This window comes from Podarcis vaucheri (assembly GCF_965113315.1).
Source record: "Podarcis vaucheri genome assembly, chromosome: 8".
In the NCBI taxonomy this organism is placed as follows: Eukaryota; Metazoa; Chordata; class Lepidosauria; order Squamata; family Lacertidae; genus Podarcis; species Podarcis vaucheri.
In genome coordinates, this window is record NC_138766.1 from 4,420,943 (window position 1) to 4,443,319 (window position 22,377).

Consider the following 22,377-nt stretch of genomic DNA (forward strand, 5'->3'; position numbering starts at 1 on the left):
ATCCATCTCGTCCTCTGTCATCCCCTTCTCCTTGTGCCTTCAATCTTTCCCAACACCAGGGTCTTTTCCAGGGAGTCTTCTCTTCTCATGAGGTGGCCAAAGTATTGGAGCCTCAGCTTCAGGATCTGTCTTTCCAGTGAGCACTCAGGGCTGATTTCCTTCAGAATGGATCGGTTTGATCTTCTTGCAGTCCATGGGAGTCTCAAGAGTCTCCTCCAGCACCGTAATTCAAAAGCATCAATTCTTTGGCGATCAGCTTTCTTTATGGTCCAGCTCTCACTTCCATACATCACTACTGGGAAAACCAGAGCTTTAACTATACGGACCTTTGTTGGCAAGGTGATGTCTCTGCTTTTTAAGATGCTGTCTAGGTTGTCATTGCTTTTCTCCCAAGAAGCAGGCGTCTTTTAATTTCGTGACTGCTGTCACCATCTGCAATGATCATGGAGCCCAAGAAAGTAAAATCTCTCACTGCCTTCATTTCTTCCCCTTCTATTTGTCAGTTTTATATAGGGGTAAGTGATGCTTTAGATACCATGGATCAACACTGTTCAGGACGTTAAAGGTCAGAACCAGCAGTCTGAACTGAGCCTGGAAACAAACAAGGAGCTAGTCCACCTCCAAAAGAAAAGGATTTATTTATTCCAAGTAACTGGCAGTAACATTTTTCTCCAGCTGTAGTTTCCAAACTGCCTTCCCATGCAGCCCCAAGTACAGCACATGGTAGTAGTCAACCTGGATGTGGTGCAAACATACTATGACCAGATCTGCTTTCTCTAAGATGAGTCATAGTTGGCGCACCAGTCAAAAAGCACAAATGTTGGCCATGGACACTACCTTGACATGCAAAGGGCAAGGTACAAAGTACACACCACACCTTTCAGAAGGAGTACCACCTCATCCAGAAGAAACAATGTCCCAGCTCACAACAGCTTTCCAAGTGCTCAACTCTACCTCCTCTATCTTGCCTTGAATTAAGTCTTAGTTCGTTGGCCACCTGCCAGCCCTTCGCAGCCTCCATACACTGATCAAAGGTTTCTACTGCCTGCATGGAGTAAAATGAAAAATGCTGGGTTTTCTTTGTACATTAATGTACTACAGACAGCATCTCCTAGTGGTTTTATATGGATGCTGAAAGAATGAACAACAGCAAAGTGGAACTCCCCAGACCACCTGCAGAAACCTGCCCTCCAGGTAAGATTACTTAGGTCCAACCCAGCTGGGTGGTGCAGAAGGAAATCATGGCTGATGGTATTAAAAGCCACTGAGAGGTCCAACAGAACAAAAATGACACAATCCTGCTGTCTATTCCCAATGTATGTCAGAAAACAAGATGACCAAGGCAGTTTCAGTCCCCAAAACTAGGGGATTTAAAAATTCACCCTCAAAGTGAGGAGTGTCTTCTGTGTTGCAGGAAAGGACCATGTCTGCATGTGTTTCCTGTGCTGTGTGTTTCACGCTTTCCTTCTCCACAATAGCAAAATATTTCTTCTTCTGATCTTAACCTCTCCATGCCTCTCATCATGTGCACACTAAGTCTGGGAAGGGCAGCCCTGTGTCAGCTCAGCCCTGGGGCTCAGCCCTGAAGAGCAGGTGCCTTGCTTGGGTTCCTGTTGACAAATGTGCTCCCACTTACACATGTGCCAAAAATGGCACCGGAAAGGGGTGGGGAAGAAGCAGAATGGGGAAATCCTCACTTTCTGCAACAGAACCCTAGTGTAAGTGGCTTCCACAGGGGAGCCAGAGAAAGAATGTAGTTGGTCAAGGGTTGAAAAACACTGGCCTAGGATAATAAGTTTAACATCGCCCTAAGACCACCTCAACAAGCCTGGAAGGAAGATGATGGAGCAGCAAGGTAGATGGCACACCGGCATCTTGGAGTGTCACAGAGACGGGGCAGGCCATTCTGTTTTGCTGCCTGAGGTGAAAGGGGAAGGTGTCACCCTGTGCTCATGCTGTGTGCCACCCCCACTGAAGCCCCTCTTACAGGAGTTGTGCAGCTGTGACTTCTGGCTTCTCTTCACTTCTCTGGCGGTGGCGCATGAGCTCTCGCGGAAGTGCTCCTTGCATTCCTCCACCCCTTAGCACCGGCTCCCTGGGGCCCACAACATTTTCCATGAAGGGGCCGGGCAAATTGTGGTGGCGGGCAGCCAGGCATGCTGCGGGGCGTGCGCGTGCGACATCAGCCTGCCTGGCGGCGTGCGCGAGTGGGGCATGCTGATGTCACTTGTGAATGCTGCTGGGTGTGCTGACGCACACGCCTCGCAATGTGCTGACGTGCGCGCACAGCCCCCACAGCATGCAAGGCCCCAGCACCCATGGTTGCAGGGCCAAGCTAGCGCTCCTGCCTCCACCTGCCTCATGGAGGGACCAGGCCTGGCTGGTACTCAGTTTTATGAAAGGGTGATTGCACTTCTGCTGCTGTTTCCCCAGGGCTAATTGGCTACTCTGTTGGGAAGTCTGCCGGGCAAAGCTGGAAAGCAATTCATTTCCCACACCACATCTAACCAGGCTTCCATTGCACATGCCAGGCTGGCATTCTCATCCAAAATGAACTTCAGCTTGACCCACGATCTTTCAGTTTACTGGTCAGCAGCAGGACTTCATTCAAAGATATATCAGAGAGCATCAGCAGTTATGCAGAAAAACAGAAAGGGGACTATTCCCATCTGAAATTTTTCAAACTAGTTTGTAAATTGTGAGAATCTCAGTTCTTACTGAACTTAACAGTAGTTTAAACACAAATAGTATCTCAGATCTGGTTTAAATGGAAGCATTCGACAGTGGAATTTGCTGCCAAGGAGTGTGGTGGAGTCTCCTACTTTGGAGGTCTTTAAGCAGAGGCTTGACAACCATATGTCAGGAGTGCTCTGATGGTGTTTCCTGCTTGGCAGGGGGTTGGACTCGATGGCCCTTGTGGTCTCTTCCAACTCTATGATTCTATGATTCTATGATTCTATAAATTCTACATACAGAACAATTATTTCCTGTCTAAACCTAATTAGCTGCCCCTCTTCACTGCCCTCAATATATTCATGCAATAAAAAATGCATGCTCTTTTGTAATTTTGGCTGAAATCTCTCAGTAACTAAACCTGAAAGCTAGATACATTTCTACATTCAGTTCTTAAAGACTCTACATGCTATTAGTTTTAAGTTGGACAACTATGTCCCAGTAACCACTAAATTACTACAAGAGCATATAAAAAGAATGAACACACAACAGTTTTGATCACTAGTCACTGTCAATGGAAAACTGCTTTAAATCTTAGCCAAAGTACCAAGTAGTATTTCATAGTCGTAGTACTATAAACTAATCAGCATGGTGGAAGACATCACCTTCTTGACCTCTGTAGCACAACCACACCAAATGCTTGCCATATAATGCTACTAACCTTTGTAAACTGGTGGGTCCATCTTCTAGCACTAGATCTGTTTGCACCATTTCTTGTTTCAGTTCTCCGATTTCTGAAGCGATTGTGTCAATCAGCTAAAGAAAGGGCAAAAACAGTATGACGTCAAACAAGTGGAAGAGGTGTGGCAATAAAATAGTAGGCAAAATGGGTGACTCAAGATTACAACCCGTTTTGCTCCTTTCCATTTTGACTTCCCTTTCCTGAAGGAAAAGAGACCAGGATAAGAGGAAAACATCATTTACCTCATGGAGGCTTATAGAATGGTTCAGATTGAAACCCAGCAATACAAAACTAAATGCATTAACAACAGGTGGTAACATTTATTTAAAAGATTTATATGAGGCCTCTCCAGCAAAAAATAATGCATTAAGAGACCTACACAAAACCCCAACAAAATATCATAAAAGCTACGAAAAAGCATTTCTTCAATCATCCTTATAAGAAATGTTAAGCTGGGCACATAAGGAGCAATCCTATAGCAAGATCTGCTGGGATGAGAAGGCAGGATCCAGAGAATCTCCGGCTGAGTGAGGAGGATTCCAGCACAGGCAGCTTACCTCAGTGTAAGTAGCAATCCTCAACTCGGCTCGAGGTACACCAATGCATCTCCAGTTGGCTGAGCTGAGCCCAAGCTGGTTTAAGTCCTTAAAGGGGGGCATTCTAGGGGCAGGACCAGCAGGAGGGGGGGGTATGCGTGCTTAGGCTGGATCCTAGCCTGCTCAGCTTGAGCATATGAAGTTAAGCTAGCAAAAAAGGGTGATGTAAATCAAACACTATTTTACAGGCTTGTTTTCCCTCTGCCAGACTTTGTCTGGCTTAGCTACCAGTAGCCCAACGGCTGAATAGAGTTTGGATCATCTTGTGTAACTTTGCAGTGGCTTCACTTAAAGCCACTTACTTTTGCCAGTTTCCTGAGTGTAGGATGGCTCCCTTAATTATTCACTTATGTGAGATGAAGGGGAAAGACAGCTCTTTCAACATTCTACCAAATTAATGTGAAATACTACTGAAGCAAAGTTATTTGTTTTGCCGGAAAAAAACAGTATCTGATTTCCTGCCAGAACAGAGGTTGCCTCACACTGGAAAGGCCAAACTGATTCCACCGTTCAGTCCCAGCCTAGGAACATCTAGTGAAATGAGTTGCATCAATAAATAGTTCAGAGTTTCTAAGAACCAAACCAGGCCAAACCCTTCCTTTGCCACTTGTTATCTATTTTTAGAAAATGTACGAAAAGTACAGAAAGAACAGATGGAAAGTATCTGAAGTGCTGCTCCACCCTATAAATATCAAGTAATTGTTACACTGATATCTGTAATTTATCGTCTTTCAAGTTCGATTGCATGAAGCCTGCCTGGAATCTGTAGCTCTTTTACTTCTGGCTAGGTTTTATTGTTGGGACGCGGGTGACGCTGTGGGTAAAACCTCAGCGCCTAGGGCTTGCCGATCGCATGATCGGCGGTTCGAATCCCTGGGGCAGGGTGAGCTCTCGCCGTTCGGTCCCAGCTCCTGCCCACCTAGCAGTTCGAAAGCACCCTTAAGTGCAAGTAGATAAATAGGTACCGCTTTATAGCGGGAAGGTAAACGCCGTTTCCGTGTGCTGCGCTGGTGCCGGCTCGCCAGAGCAGCTTCGTAACACTGGCCACGTGACCCGGAAGTGTCTCCGGACAGCGCTGGCCCCCGGCCTCTTAAGTGAGATGGGCGCACAACCCTAGAATCGGACACGACTGGCCCGTACGGGCAGGGGTACCTTTACATTTAGGTTTTATTGTTAACATTTTTGGAAAACTATTACCAAAAATCAAAGGGGGGGGGGACCAGCTAAGCCCCATTTATAAATTGCTTTCATGTAGGCCTCACTGTGTTGATGGAGAGCTTTTAAGCTGTGCCACCAACACTGGTGCTCCTTTTCTGTAACAACCACATGATGTGTGCAACTGTGTGAAGTGAAATTCCAGTGCATGAGCTGATGCTTAAGTGGCAGCTATGAACTATCAGGACACCACTGAAGAATTGTGCAGGTGTTCCAGCCGCAGGAGCCTTAACAACACAAGCTGGCGTGTGCACATTGGAATTTCACTGCGGACAACCGTGCCCAACACACAGCTGTTGCAGAAAGGCACAACAATGTCAGGGACAAGGCTAAAAGCACAGGCTTGCTCCCCTGTCAACGCAGCAAGGCCCTAAGCATGAGTAAGGAATGAATTAGCCTTTATTTTAAAAGTTTATTTGAGGTCTTGGTTGATGGTAACCAAAGGGTACTTTTCTATCCATATTTCTCTGTCTCTTTGTTGTTGTTTAGTCGTGTCCGACTCTTCGTGACCCCATGGACCAGAGCATGCCAGGCACTCCTATCGTACACTCTTTCTCTTAGCAGGGTCAAATACTATAGTCCACCAACACCTAGAAGGCCACAGGTTCCCTACCTCTACTGTAAACAAAGGTGTATTCTAGTATTTCTCCCTATATACACAAAAATGTCAGGCTGCCGTCACGCAGCCCTCACTGGAGAATTTGTAGCGCTGCACGAGACCATCCTGAGTTTGCATGGTCAGGGCGGGGGAACAAAAGAGAAGGCAGGTTTTAAAATTGTGGTTTTAAACAATAACAGAAGTTTGAATAAAACAAAGATGGAAATATATAGACAAGCTGTGAATGGTTGGCAAGTAACACGTGCAGGGGTGGCATCCCCTGCTTTTTTATATTAAAAAAATACAAAATAATTTGCAACATTTAACAGACTTTAAATCTGCTGGTTCACCCCTAGGAAAAATTACCGTAATTCCTCACTATGATGTTCCAATGTCTATATTCTCAGCACTACATTGGTTAAAATACAAGAGATCCATGTATTAAACAAAAACACAATTCTCTTTCACTAAAAATCCTGGCAATTCATTTGACTGTTCATACCGCTTAAGCAGATGCAGGAATTAAACGGTATTCTGAAGCAGAAGCAGAAGATTTTGACAAAATATAGTAGTAGTAATAATATAGTAGAAATTTACACAGAACACTAATATTGTACCAGTAATAAAGCCTGGATTATATGTTATTTTGTTGAGAAAACCCTTAATATTGTCTCCATTAATACTTTCACAATATAGCAATCTTCTGATCTATTATACCACTTCTGCTACTCTGGTTCCTTTGAAAGCTGAACAGGTTTGTGCACAATGGCACATTTGGTGAATACAGGATGGTGCTCACTTTCTGAGATCAAGGGACAATTTCACTTCTGAGGGATTTATGTCTAAAGCTTCAAACCATTATAGAAGGAATGAGGATGGTTGGGGTGCTATGGAAAGTAGGACACAAACCCTGGGTCAATTTCTAGTGTCTTCTGAGACTCTTAGAAAGTGGATTTCAGTCTAACCTAGCAAGGCACAACTTACACAGGCAAGGAACCCTGAAGACAATGCCTGTTCACCACATCTGTGAAGTTGTGGCCTGGGCTTGTGTTGCTTTGCTGGAGCTTCTAGTGCTCATGTGACCCCTGCTGGACACGAAAGCACACTGTACTGCAATTTAGCATCACCAATTGATAAAGGCAACAATTTAGCTATACAGGCCTCAAAATGTCTGTTGTTATCATAGTCAGAACACAGGTTCATGTGGGAAGTGAAAGATTTTATGTTACAGAAACCCCTGGGGTGCACAGGGGTTCCCATAGATTCACAGTAAATGGAGCCAGGCAGCCCACCATACAGAGATAATTTACTGCCACTGTGAAGTTGCCCCCAGTGCAGTAATTTGTTTTATTTTTACCACAGCAGTGAATGGTAATCACTCAGCTAAAAGTACTCAGGGTGCACTTATACTGCTGGAATAGAATATCTTGCCCCCTGCAAGTGTCTGGGGGGTGATGGACAGTGTTGCTGTCGCTATACTCCACACTGCAGATTGCTGAGTGTGAGGCAAAGCCTGTATCTTTCAATGGGAGCAACTGAGAATTGAGCAGCCAGCCACATACAATCTGGCTTTTGTTTGGGTATGATGAAATCTTGGGCTCTTTAAAGAGCGTATCTTTCACAGTTCTGTCCACCAGAGGGATCCACACCGCAAGCTCTAAACATGGATGATACAAGCAGTATTTCATTCTGAGCAAACTCCATCTTCACACAGCAGTGCAGAAATGAACGCTATGTAAAACACAACTTTAATATTTTACTTATATCTCCTCTGCTTGTGCATTCACCACCAGTCAGAAGTCCACTATGCAGGCATCTGACACACCTCTTTCCAGTAAAAAGGTAAAGGTAAAGGACCCCTAACAGTTAAGTTCAGTTGCAAACGACTCTGGGGTTGCGGTGCTCATCTCGCTTTAAAGGCCGAGGGAGTCGGCGTTTGTCCGCAGACACTTTTTCCAGGTCATGTATCTACTTGCACTTAAGGGTGCTTTTGAACTGCTAGGTGGGCAGGAGCTGGGACCGAACAACGGGAGCTCACCCCGCCACGGGGATTCGAACTGCCGACCATGCGATCAGCAAGTCCTAGGCGCTGAGGTTTTACCCACAGCGCCACCCGCGTCCCAGCGCCACCCGTAAGAAGAGTATGCAGGCATTAAATGTATTGGTCAAGTACAGTGAGAAGCTCCCTTTAGGTAAGTGTTCTAAACAAACTTTCAAGAGATTACTGATGATCTGTAGCAGTTTAAGCATCAGTTTAAAATCTCAGGCTCTGCAGAACAAAGACCTGGGCTGGATCTAGACATGTCAAAGAAGCGATTCAGTTAAACACATTGTAAACTCATACCGGGAAATCCGGTAGGGAAAGACAGGACTCCACAGCGCCATCTGGTGTCACAGTATTATATAAAAAACACTTTTTCTTTACCTATCTAGCTGAGTTCCTGGCTTTTTGTTCCTCTGTAATGTGCACATTCATGATACTTTATAATTATAAATATTAACAACAACAGTGGGATCCTTGGGTGCAATAGCAGTTTTCACAAGCAACACAAAGAATCTTTCCAGTGGGATTTTCTTTTTTTCCCCTGGGTGGGTGGGGTGGGGCTACCACATACCCTTAAAAATTTTAATGGGCCTGATATTCTGATCCATGACATCTCTACTCAAACAGAGCACCCCTTCAGTACAGCTTGCCCCTTTTATGCCCCTGTTGAGAGTGGGACAATGACAGGAAGCAGTCCCAGATATAGCCTGGAAACATCATTGTTCTACAGTCTGCTTCCACCCACACCCTCACTCCCACCCCCCCACCCCCGAATGTCTGGGCAGCTCAGCCCCACTTGCCAAGGACAGAAACTGGCTTCAATTTCTACAGAACGATTCCATAGCTGAAGTGCATTTGAAGGACCATAAGCAAAAGTTTCCAGTTTCATTATTTTAAGTGGTAAACTGTTGAAGTCATCTTCCTTAGAATAAATCATGCCACTGCTGGCTGTTCACATACAGTCTCAAAGTAAAATGACAAATGCCCGAAATCAAGGAAGTTTTCAGCAGAAACTGAAAGCTCTCCAGCAATCTATTAATCATCCTTGAGCTTTAAACTTCAGCTTCCGTGTGTACATGCCTGCATTCTAAACTAATAGTTGCTGAGACCAGTGTGTATTTGCCTATATAAAAATCACAGATTCTAGATTCTAGCTAAATTGAAAATAGCAGCATGTTTACAAATGAGCACATAGCTGGATCTCTTATCAAATGGCCACAGCATCAGATTGAAATACAGCACATAGTATAGTTTATTCTATTCTGTTAAGATTACAAAAGTCTAGAACTGCAGAAATACAAATTTCAATGGTTCAAAAGCCAGGTTTTCTTATTGTAGCTTTGTCTAAATACTGAGGATGGAAAGTAATTAGCAGTTAACAGATAAGTACCTTACATGTCAAAGAAAAAAACGTCTCCCTACTCAAAATAAAGTAACAACTTTTCAGTTACCTTAAAAAAACTTCCTCTCTCGTCAAGACCCTGCGCTTCCATGGCCAAAGTTGACATTTTCTCTGGGAAAGCTTCACCGAACTCCTCCTAGAAGCAGAGACATATTTAATGGTTAGTCCAGTCAGTAGGAAATTCCTTTCTAAGCCACAGGAACAGTCGCAACAGTTTTGCCAAGATCTTTTCCTGTCAACAACACAGTGCCATTTATTTCCTACCAGAGCCTTTAATATTATCCTTTTGGTCTATTATTTCCTGTAGATTGCACTTTAAAGACAGTGCTGCTGGCATTTCCCCCTCTTCATACATCCCACAAGTTGCTTATGGTGATTTTAACCAACTTATTATGATTATTATTTTAACTGCAATGGCATAAATGGCTTTGTTTGCTTGACCTCAGTCAAAAGTGCACATTGAGCAAATAGTAGGGGCCCCCCTAATCCTCCATAGAAGATTAGGGGCCACAGGTGGCGCTGTGGTCTAAACCACCAAGCCTCTTGGAATTGCCAATCAGAAGGTTGGTGGTTCAAATCCGCATGATAGGGTGAGCTCCCGTTGTTTTGTCCCAGCTCCTGCCAACCTAGCAGTTTGAAAGCATACCAGCACGAGTAGATAAATAGGTACTGCTGCAGCAGGAAGCTAAACAGCATTTCTCTGTGCTCTGGCTTCTGTCACAGTGTTCCGTTGTGCCAGAAGCGGTTTAGCCATGCTGGCCACATGACAAACGTCAGCTCCCTCAGCCTGAAGCGAGATTAGCGTCATACCCCATAGTCCAATTTGACTGGACTTAATTGTCCAGTGGTCCTTTAGCTTTTACCTTTACCATATAAGATTATAAGATTACAGATCTAACGTTAAGAGAGACTGCTGCAGGATAGGGACACAAAGTTATCTGAGGAGTTACATTTATATACCACCTTTATCTTCCATGGATCTCAAAGTGGTGTACATGGTTCTCCTCCTCCCCATTTTGTGCTCACAACAACCCTGTGAATTACTGTATTTTTTGCTCTATAAGACTCACTTTTCCCCTCCTAAAAAGTAAGGAGAAATGTGTGTGCGTCTTATGGAGCGAATGCGCAGCGATCCCTCTTGTTGTTCTGGCTTCTGAGATTCAGAATATTTTTTTTCTTGTTTTCCTCCTCCAAAAACTAGGTACGTCTTGTGGTCTGGTGCGTCTTACAGAGCGAAAAATACGGTAGGTTAGGCTAAGAGATGGTGACTGGGCCAAGGTGGCCCAGCGAGCTTCATGGCTGAGTGGGGATTATGTTGTAAAACGCCCTGTGATTTTCAGATGAAGGGCAATGTAGAGATATTTAATAAATAATAATAATGATAAATAATAGATCGAGCCAACAGCCCATCTGTTCCAGCACCCTAATCTCACAGGGGCCAACCAGATGCTTGTGGGAAACCTGCAATCCGGGTTCGAGTCAAGAGCCCCGTCCCCTCCTGTGACTGCCAGCACTTGGCATTCAGAAGCCTTACTGCCCCAACTGTGGAGACAGAGCACAGCCATCATGGCTCCATGAATTTCCTCCATGAATTTGTCCAACTCTTTTTTAAAGCCATCTACGTTGGTGGCCATCACTGCCTCCTGTGGGAGAGTGCCGTAGTTTAATTGTGTGCTGCATGAAAGGGCCAAAGGGCCATTTGTTCAAAGAAGGTACAACAACAACAGAACACACATATGATCTCATTTTCTGGGCCAAGACTCAGTACTCAGCCACTAAAGCTTGGGGCTTCAATGATCGCGTCAGTCAGCCACAGCCATCATCCACAAATCGAGGCCACAGAGCCAAGACACAGACTATAGTGACACACTCAACCCTCACTTTTTCTGCCAGTTTAAAAAGCTACATGTGGATGGTCATGCCATGATGAATAAGAATAAGAGATCTGGAATAAGAATAATAGATCTCAAAATATCATTTAATCCAACCCATCAATGCATGAAAAACCCTACCATTACAACATTCCTGATAGGTGGTCTTGCAAGCAGATGGTCGGTGGTTGGAATCCACATGACAGGGTGAGCTCCCGTTGTTTTGTCCCAGCTCCTGCCAACCCAGCAGTTTGAACGCATGCCAGCATGTCCAGGCAGGGCTAGCAGAGGCTCCTGCCTGAATACTGGAGAGCTGCTGCCCGTCAGTGTAGACCAGGGGTCAGCAAACTATTTCAGTCCCTCAGACCTTGTGGGAGGCCAGAATATATTTTGAAAAAAAATATGAATGAATTCCTATGCCCCACAAATAACCCAGAGATGCATTTTAAATAAAAGCACACATTCTATTCATGTAAAAACATGCTGATTCCCGGACCGTCCGCAGGCCAGATTTCATAGAATAGAATCATAGAATCATAGAGTTGGAAGAGACCACAAGGGCCATCGAGTCCAACCCCCTGCCAAGCAGGAAACACCATCAGAGCACTCCTGACATATGGTTGTCAAGCCTCTGCTTAAAGACCTCCAAAGCAGGAGACTCCACCACACTCCTTGGCAGCAAATTCCACTGTCGAACAGCTCTTACTGTCAGGAAGTTCTTCCTAATGTTTAGGTGGAATCTTCTTTCTTGTAGTTTGGATCCATTGCTCCGTGTCCGCTTCTCTGGAGCAGCAGAAAACAACCTTTCTCCCTCCTCTATGTGACATCCTTTTACATATTTGAACATGGCTATCATCAGATTTAGAAGGCGATTGGGCCCGATCCGGCCCCTGGGCCTTAGTTTGCCTACACATGGTGTAGACAATGCTGGGCTTGATGGACCAATGGTCTCACTTGGTTTAAGGCAGCTTCCAATACTCCTATGTGTGGTGTTCTTCCTAATGTTCAGTCAAAATCCCCTTTCTCATAATTTGGACTTGGGTCCTATCTACTGCAGCAGCCTTCGAGATATATTTAAGAATCTACCCCAACATCCCTGATCATTGGTCATGGTGGCTGGGGTTGGTGGGACATGCAATGGGTTGTGGAACAGCATTCCTGTCAAAGCATGGCAGGTGGCCACTATCTGCACTTTTCTGAAACAATGAACAATTTTGTTCCAACAGGCTTTCACAGAGGGAGAGGGATAAATGGGTCTTTGCCAGAAGATGGCACCGGGTCAAGTCTCCACTGAGTCTCTGCTGAGTGAGTAGGAGCTCTATTTATCAAATTACTCCGATTAAAATGCTCAACCCTTGAAAATAAGTGCGGACTCCTGTTAGAAAAAACTTCGGGAGCTGCGGGGCTGATAATCTAATCTCCCCCTCCTTTTGAAACTATTTAAAACAACTAGAACTCCTCCCAAGCAAAGCCCTCAAAATCGTGGGCCAGAAAAAGCAGCTTCAATTATTTCTGAGTCTGAGCATGGTACTCACAAGACAGTGCTACCAAGAACTGGGAATTTCCCCCACACAATCCACTGTAACTCCCCCAAAGAAACAGCAGGTCAAAATGTCACCCTACTTTCAGCCTAAGGAAAACGAAGCAAACAATCCCGGAAACCTCCATTCTCATGAGTGGTCTATTGACCAGACCTGGACTGGGAGGGAGGCAAAAACGAACGACAGAAGGGAAGGGATAGATCTAGCAACCGAATTAAAACAAGCCAGAAAAGCCAAAGAGGGCCCTGAAATATATTTGGAACAGGAACTATTCCTGAAAAACACAGAAACCAGGATAAACGGGACTTCCTTACCCTCACTGTCAGGAGAGAAATTAAGGTGCTCCCCCTCAGTTGAGTTGGCTGAGACAGACAAACAACTAAACAGTCCAAGGTTACAGCACCCGGACAACTACATTTTTTACCTGTCAGGGGTGTGCTGCTCAACAACTGTTCTATACAGTTAAGTAAAGAACTGGAGCCAATTAAAAATTTCCTTTTGGAAAGTTAGTGCCTGCTTACCACCCTAACTGAATTAATTAAGAGACAAGAAGCCTCCTTCCTTCACATAACAACTAATAATATGACCAATGGAAATGAAACCCAACTGGGCCTTGATTACAAAAAAACGAAACAGAATCCAACCAGCTCAGGAGGAGGGAGGGTCCCCTTAAAGAGAAAAAACTCAATGCAAAAAAAGAAAAAGCCTAAAAATATCAAACTGGGAAGCTGAAATGGAAAGCCGCTCTGTCGGACTAAAAAATGAATTTCCAAAAGCTCTTGAAGCTGTTGGAGAATCCAACGATAAAGAACTCAGTTTCTACAACACAAAAGAAAACCACAAACTCAGGTCCTTCAATGAAGCATCCTGAGGACAAGCCCCACGCCATAGCCGAACCTACGTCGCCCTCCAGCGGGGTTACGGGAAAACTAAAGGAAATCTCGGTTCCCAAGCAACCAGCCCTTATCAAGACGTCTCAAGGAAATCTTGTCCATTCTAACCTAACTAAAAAGGCTCACGACAAAACAGCACAGACTCAATGAAACTTAACCTTAAACAATCATAAACCTGTCTTCTCAATCCTTCCCTCTTACAGAGGCCTCCCAACGTATGTACAAAGGAAAGTAAACATTCTTGAGAAAATCGATTTATATTCATTTTAAACACAAAATACACAAAACACAAACAATAAACACAAACAAATCCATACCCTCCAACATTTCTCCGATGAAAATAGGGATGTCCCATTCCATAATGATAGTGTTACTATTTACACCCCACAAATTGCTTACTTGTTTACTTTTGAAATAATATTCCCATGATGCAGCTTCCACAATTACACCCTAATATATTTTTACTGAATTTGCAATTTACAAATTACTATCATTTTATGGCACTCCCCTGCCATTGATTTTTAAAATCTTAAGAGGTGTTCTATACATACCACGTAAAACTTGTGGAATCTAGATGGTTGGGATATGTACTTCAAAATGCAGCAGTGGGAGTCATACTTTAAAATGGTTAAAACTGAAATTAAACAAGATGGTAATGCTCTTAAGGAGTGGCTATCGTACCGTTAGGAGCTTAAGAGTACCTCCAAGATCCAGAACTGCTTCTTAAAAGGCAGGTTGGCGTTTATACCAAGAGTGCCTTTCCCTAATCTTAATAATTAGGTTGCTGCTTCTACATGTGCCAGTATTTCCCCTGCTGATTTATGGTTCTGAACACTTTCCTGGTAGAGCAAAAAACTTTCTTCCAATATAAATGTACTGGTCTATTTAAATTTTAATATTTTATATCTAGCCCACAAATTCGAGGGTTGTTTAAAATAGCACATCTTTATCTAGGCCTTGGCAAACTTCCCTTCTTTTGACATTATTTCCTTTTCCACAGTCGGCTGAGAGCCTAGTTCATGGAGTCCACTGATACAGTGACACACAGGATTACATTGACATTCAGGAGCCAAAATACAGGAACCGTCTATGGTGCCAGTACTTGACAGATCTCTTAATTCAAATGTTGCATTGTTAGTCCAGCTGTAACTGCAAACAAAGTACGGGATTTGAAGGAGCAGGAGGAGGGAGGGGGGAGTCCCAACTTCCGTAAACCGTCAGAAAGAGATTCTGTTCATTCTTACAGGGTGAAAGAGAACGGGACGTACAGACTCGCTACAGGCAAAGTACAACACAGAGAAACAGGGCACAAATTTGATGTTTTCATGGGTTTATCTGTATGTTTACTCCTTCATTTGATAAATGGAGTACGTCAGCTCCTGGTCAAAAACCATGGTACTTAAGGCCTCTTCAATAGGCCTTTCCACCATCTTTTCTTACCTACCTGAGGTATGATTCTGCCCTCAAAACTGTGAAACAGAGATTATGGGATATTGGCTTTAGTGATTTACAATATCGCTCGCATGTGACCTGTGGCCCATCTGTGTCAGGAATCTAATACCTAGAGGGTTTTTTGTTATCTCCCTACCTTAAGAATTTGACCATATCTAACTACTGTTTCCTAAAGCCAGATTAAATGTTTTCCATTCTGAAGTGCTGAGAAGATTCGCCGGTGTCACATACCAAGACAGGCTGTGCCCATTCTCCCAAGATGTTTTATTGCATTGTAATCTGTATAAACAGGTCAGAAAGCAAAGCATCTGATCAATCCAATACTAACGAAACAACCTAAAATTAATGACTTATTTTATGCTATGGTTCTCCTTGAGGATAAGTTTAATACTATTAGATTGGCTGCAGCAAAATTCCTCTTGGAGGCAGTAAGAAAGAAATCAATATTTACAGGCTAAAGCTCCTCTGTTGGCTAGTAAGGCTGATCTTACACCTTAATAACTGTTGATATTTACTATTGTTGTACTGTGCTGTAAACCACTGAGCCTTGGGCTTGCCAATCGGAAGGTCGGCAATTCGAAAACCCATGACAGGGTGAGCTCCTGTTGTTCGGTCCCAGCTCCTGCCAACCTAGCAGTTCAAAAGCACGCCAGTGCAAGTAGATAAATAGGTACTGCTCCAGCAGGAAAGTAAACGGCGTTTCCGTGTGCTGCTCTGATTTCGCCAGAAACGGCTTAGTCGTGCTGGCCACATGACCCAGAAAAACTGTCTGTGGACAAATGTTGGCTCCCTTGGCCAGTAAAGCGAGATAAGGGCCGCAACCCCAGAGTCGTTCGTGACTGGACTTAACTGTCAGGGGTCCTTTACCTTTACTGTGCATTTTGGGTCTACGGACCTCAATAAAGCTGTATGTGGATTATAAAAGGCAAGCGTTTCTAACCTGACAGGTAGGAAGATAGTATTTGTTTAAATCTATAGATTATAACAAAGAATAAAAGTTAAAATTTTTATCAAAACAGATATAAAGTAAAATGCTTTGAAAAGCAGGATGAATAAATGACCAGCAGGCAGATGTATGAACACCCCATAAGCAAATTAGGATAAATGCAAGACAAATATTCATTGTCATATTAACCACCCCATGAACAAATCAGGACAAATGCTCATCAAGACTAGATATAATATAACCTCCAAATAAGATTTGTCTAAGCAATTCAGGATGCTTGTTCAGCAAAGAGGAAGCCAAAACTGACTCTGGCCTAACCACCCCACTTTCCCTTTTCTCCAGTTTTGGGACCACCCTACTTCCTGTTTTGCCTATTTCAGGCACTGATTAAAGTCAATTAAAAAGGCAAATTGGCTCAAATTTAATGGGGTGGAAGTATGGAGAGTTCCACTCTCTTCCCCATCCCAGTGTCCAACAACAAAGAGCAACCAAGATGAAAACAAGCTCATAAAACATCAGTTGTCTGATCATCGCAGTTTGAAATTCTATGTGGATTTCCAGATATTGCTTTTGTTCAGTTTGACTTCAGTGAGCTGTGTATACAAATAGTTACAGGATCTGCCCTTTAAATAGTTCAGCAATGTGAACAAAGAAATTGAAAGTCTGCTCATTGTACAAACAAAAATAAGTGAGGGGCCCTCAATCATGCGATCACCATGGAGAAAGCCACCTGTGAGCACCTTTCATAGACAAGCCTAACCACCTCCAACTAAGGACGGGATCTTACAAACTATTCAGATTGCTAATACAGTAGTGTAGTCTGCAAACATGGTGTGACTTTAAACTTTACTCCAGTTTTATTGTTTACAGATTCCTAACCCCTTCTTCCAGTTCTAAATATTTCTAAAAATGTAATTTAACAAGTGTGTGTGTGTGTGTGTGTGTGTGTGTGTGTGTGTATCTCACTACCAAGATGCACATTCAACTACAGTCATTTTAAGATTGTACATTACTCTCAAAAGCAGCCCTAACAAGGCTTGGATTGCATTTTGAGATCTGCCCTAGTGCAATTATTTGGCTCTCTGAAACTTTGCCCCTTATCTAACATGCCAAGTGCCAGGTGTTATTCATTAACAGAGTAGACCTAAGCAGGAATTTAGCAAACCAGGAAAAAGTGGATGAGAAAACTTCAAGGCAGAGTGCAAAGGTGCTGAACCTGGGGTTAGCAGAAGTCATGAAAGATAAAACATTATCAACAGAAATACCAGAGGATCAACTTTCACTCTCTAGGAATCTGCCTCTGAAGAAAAAGATGAGGAAGAGGGAACATTAGTACTACTGGTATTTGAGATTTCACTGTTTTGAAAGTACTGTATTTCACACAGGATTGGTATTTATCCAGAGGTTCACAAATTATGGCTTAGCATAATAATCACTCATCCCCCTTTCCCAAACCCTCTGCACATGCCTCAGAACTTAAGAGAGGTGGGGCCTTCTTGTGCCATACTGCGCTTTGAAACCACACCACAGAAGCACAATGTAAGAAACCACAGCTTACCTTCCACAACTGGAAGAAGAGGAATGCACATAGCGCACTGGGCTTTGGATGTTGCAGAAACACTTCTGGCTTTGAAAAGTTCTGCAGAGCAACCTAAGAAATTCATTGAGTGGCATTCATTTAACTGAGAGTAGACCTACTAAAACTTAATAAAATTAATAGACCTAACTTAGCCATGCTGATTAACTTCAATGGGTCTACTCTGTAAAACATAGCTGATTACCATTCAGTGTCAGTTTTGGAAGAGGAAAAGGAAAGTGGTTTCACATGTTGCACTGAATACAGGCACCCCAAAATTCAGTCCATTTTTGAAAGGTTATGGGCATCAAGCCAGGCCAGATGAAAGACTCTCCTTCCACCACAGGACCCAATGGCAGTCTCAATTATTGGATATTTGTGTTTCCCTGTGAGGGTTCTTCTTCAGAAACACCAGCCATTCCAGCACATGGCCAATGGGAAAAGCTGGACTATGTCACTTAACTGGGAGCAAAGCAGGACAGGGGGAAAGGGGGCCCTTACGATCTGATCACTCCATCATGCAAATATATTTGACATATAGTAAGCCCTCAATTTACGTTGGGCTAAAACTGTCGAAGCCTCTCTGCACGCTCTTTGAATAACAGTCTGTAAATATCAAATAAGGCAGTGTCAGCAATCATGATCACTGGTGGGGTGGGGTGGAGGGAATACAAACTTGTGGGCCAATGTTGATTGCTTTGACTGCAACATCCTTACCAGTGCTTCTAATTACTGCAGAGTAATTCTGTAAAAATTACAACCAATGATTTATTTTTCATTTTCACATTGTGTGTGTGTGTGTGTGTGTGTGTGTGTGTTTCATATATATATCATGTTAAACTTTGGAAATGATACTAGTGTGACAGAACCTTGGAAACTGACTTTAACGAGTCTGAATTCCAGTCATCACTAACAACATGTTGTGTATAGCTCAGCTCATCAAGACTTCTGACACTCACACACACACAAGTTTGCATGAAGTCAGTGGTGTTCATTTCTATGAGCAAAGCAAATAAATTTACTTTCACATACTATGTAAGAATTCCTGATGGGTTTAGTAATTTTCTGCAATGAAAAGACACTTGCTCAAGACTGGATTGCTTTCTGCTCTTTTCCAAAACTTGATGTAGCTTATGAACAAACTGCTACTCAGTGGACCCGCTGCATATTTTCTCTCTCACACATAATCTGTGACAAAGTCCAAACTGGTACACTTGTCCTTTGCTGAAAGCTTAACCAGTTACAGAACAGTGGTGCTTGTGCGCTCTCCAAATCTTAAAAGGATCACAAAGTTCTTGGAAGAGAGCCAGCCCATCCAAAATTTTCGGACCATTGTTTGGAATTTGGGTCAGTAACAGGGCTATAAAAGAAAAGCATAAACCTACAGCTGTCTAGAAAGTTTATGCTGTCTTCTGTGAACTGGGAATATTTTACTGCCCATTCAAGAAACAGCCTCTCTTTCTGGACAGATCAGACAAAACTGGAGTGTAGCAAGAGACAGGAAATTACTAGCAGTGAGCAGACTAAGTGTGGTTTTCCTACTTTTAACCTAAAAGTCACAGAATCACAGAATTGCAGAGTTGGTGTTTAACTGAATGTTTTCAGATTTTTAGTTCTGACTGAGTGAATGCAACCAGTAATTCAATAAGTTCACTAGCAGAACCATACTTTTCTAAGGTAGAAAACACATGAACCAGTCAATACTCTAAAATAAGCGCCTTTCTAACTCTGCTTTGGGGGGGGGTATTGAGTTCTTGAAAAGTTTTCCAAGTGTTCCTCAATAACTAACTCTATAATGGATCTGTAAAGGAGAAGAAAGACAGATTGCCTGTAACCTCCCTTGCAAAGTGCATCAGCAGAGAAATGCTGAAGATGTTCTATGGCAGTGGTGTCCAAACTTTTTTCAAAGAGGGCCAGATTTGATGAAGTGAAGGGCCGTGAGGGCCGACCAAAGTTGTTGAGCTCTCTTTAGGATTGAAGTTGTTGAGGTTTTTTTAGGACTGAAGTTGTCGAGGGTTTTTTTAGGATTTAACCCCAGGAAATAAACTGCCACAGGGGCTGGATTAAACCGACTGGCAGGCCGGATTAGGCCCCTGAAACGGATCTTGCACATGCCTGTTCTATGGAGTACGTTGATACTTATGAATCATGTGCATGCCACAATCCCCTGCAATGGCAACTGCACAAAGATTCCTTTGCAGGTAAATTCTTGTGGGAAATGTTCCAAAAGATTGGAAAGCTTGATAACATATTCATAAGAGGAGCCTCAAACTCATGAAAATGACTGAGTCATTTTCTGTGGGGGGAAAAACATGTCTTATGGCTGTCTCATGCTTTTGTATGAGTTCTCAATATTTCCCTGTCTACAGAGGGTAAGCCTGCCACCACTTCATATTATTTTGTTATAGCAGCCTCTCGCATTGTGTCACTATGCCATGGAAAACTGCAGAAAGGTTGTGTCAATACAATCAAGTTATTCTTAGGTTTCAAAACCGTATTTTAAACTGTTTGACCCTCATACATTTGAAGAGAATCCATCGAGTATTAAGGGAGCAGTAGTACAGTTTGTCCACCTTTAGTTCTCACGCTGCACTCAGCTCTCACCTGTGGCTCCTAGAAGCTATCAGCATTCCAGGAAATGGATTTGACTGACCAGCTAAACCAGGTGAGGGTAGACAGTGGGTCTCAAACCCTCAGTGAGTTAGGGACTTCCCCTGCATGCGATGACAGGCTCCGGTGGATTGAGTGGACGAGACCAATAGTGGGTTCATCCGTTAAGAAGGTGGCTTCTGCATACGCTATAGAGGGAAATGAGGAGCAGGTGGGAAGATAGCCCATCTAGGAGAAGGAAAACTCTGATCCTAAGCAGCCACTGCCTTGTAGGATATCTTCAGGAAAAGAAAAGGCTAAGGAATAAACTCTACACAAATCCAGAGTGGAGTCCCTAAAACAGTTGGATGGCGCCTCTTTCCAACAACTCCTCCAGCCAAACATATTGCTCTGCTTCACTTTGGACCACACTAGCAAGGCCGAGGGGAAGGGTCTTGTTGTCTGGGCAGCCCAGAACTTCCATTTACGTACTGCCCAGGCTTGTGCCCCAGGGAGGTCACGCCATTGTCTCTCAAGGCAGATGGATAACAACAACAACAATCACCATGTTAATGCGACTGCTCTAAAAAACTAGAGCAGTTCAAATTTTCATTTACCAATTTGACATTGTGGAAATACACAGGTTAAGAATAGATTTACAAGAAAAGCAACAGAAAAAGAGGAGTGAAACAGCCTGGCTTTCTGGTAAACACTGAGAGCCATTGTCAGCCAGAAAAATTCTCTTATGGGGTGAAAACCCTATTAAAATGCTGCACTGGGAGTTAGCAGAGCTGCATCGATTCAGCTTTTCACTAGATGAGGCTTCCTCAAATGTTTTGAAATGTAATGCCCACCAGTCCCATCTAGTACACAGCCTAGATAGCTGAGAGCTGTCATCTGAAACACCTAGAGATTACCAGGTTCAGGAAGGTTGCACTGGGTATGCCAATGGGATAGTGGTGGTATGTGATTCTAGTCTTCCTCTCTCTCCAGTCCTCCCGATGGGGAAACAACTCTTGCCTGTCTCTTCCACATGCCATGGTCTTCCCATGTGCAATGTTCACATGCCACTTTCAACTGTCCCAAGGTCTGCATGGCACTTCAAAAGACCACTGGAGAAACATTAAACGTTGCTGCTTATCACACAGATGTCCCATATAGAGATGGATAGCAGCCACACATGGGGCCTTCCAAATAAATACGGTAATAAATAATAAATCCCTGGAAAAGACCCTGATGTTGGGAAAGATGGAGGGCACAAGGAGAAGGGGACGACAGAGAATTAGATGGTTGGATGGTGTCCTTGAAGCTACTAGCATGAGTTTGATCAAACTGCGGGAGGCAGTGGAGGACAGAAGTGCCTGGCGTGCTCTGGTCCAGGGGGTCACGAAGAGTCGGACACGACTAAACGACTAAACAACAACAACAAGACAGAAACAAAACAGAAACTTTGCTATGTTATGCACATTCTGTACCATGTAATCTGAGTACTTTCAATAATTGTTTTATTGCATTTTGCCCCCATGTTAGATAAACACTAATAAAGTTATTACTCATACAGACGTACCTTGGAAGTCAAACGGAATCCATTCCGGAAGTCCGTTCGACTTCCAAGGCCTTCATCAAAAATCCTGCAGAAAATGTTTGGTCCAAAGTCTACTATCAGCAAATAAGCATTTTTATGTTGACAGAACAAAAATTCATTTTTAGGCTTCTTTAGCTCTTTCTATAGGGGATGCAGGTTGCGCTGTGGGTTAAACCACAGAGCCTAGGACTTGCCGATCAGAAGGTTGGCAGTTTGATGGGGTGAGCTCCCATTGCTCGGTCCCTGCTCCTGCCAACCTAGCAGTTCGAAAGCACGTCAAAGTGCAAGTACCGGTAGATAAATAGGTACCGCTCCAGCCGGAAGGTAAACGGCGTTTCTGTGCGCTGCTCTGGTTCGCCAGAAGCGGCTTAGTCATGCTGGCCACATGACCTGGAAGCTGTACCAGTAAAGCGAGATGAGCGCCGCAACCCCAGAGTCGGCCACGACTGGACCTAACGGTCAGGGGTCCCTTTACCTTTACCTAGCTCTTTCTATGCAGATTTTTCCAAAAAGGACTACAACAACATTCCGCCCTGCTTTTTTCCACCTTCAATACATCCTTAATTCACAGTTACAAACCAATGTGAAATTTGCATTTATTATTACAGCTAGTTCAAATATTTAACATTGGTTCTAATGCATACATACAAATAT

General features: G+C 43.5%; 1 protein-coding gene across 1 annotated transcript in view; it reads right to left on the reverse strand.

Moving 5' to 3' along the window:
* RIN2 (Ras and Rab interactor 2) overlaps window positions 1-22,377 on the reverse strand; it is a 73,220-nt gene that overhangs the window by 49,058 nt on the left and 1,785 nt on the right. The window contains exons 2-3 of the mRNA XM_082234288.1: window positions 9,320-9,406; window positions 3,395-3,489 (exon numbers count right to left, since the gene is read on the reverse strand). Of these exons, the coding sequence (XP_082090414.1) occupies window positions 3,395-3,489; window positions 9,320-9,376 (152 nt within the window). The 5' untranslated portion in view covers window positions 9,377-9,406. The remainder of the gene's footprint in view (window positions 1-3,394; window positions 3,490-9,319; window positions 9,407-22,377) is intronic.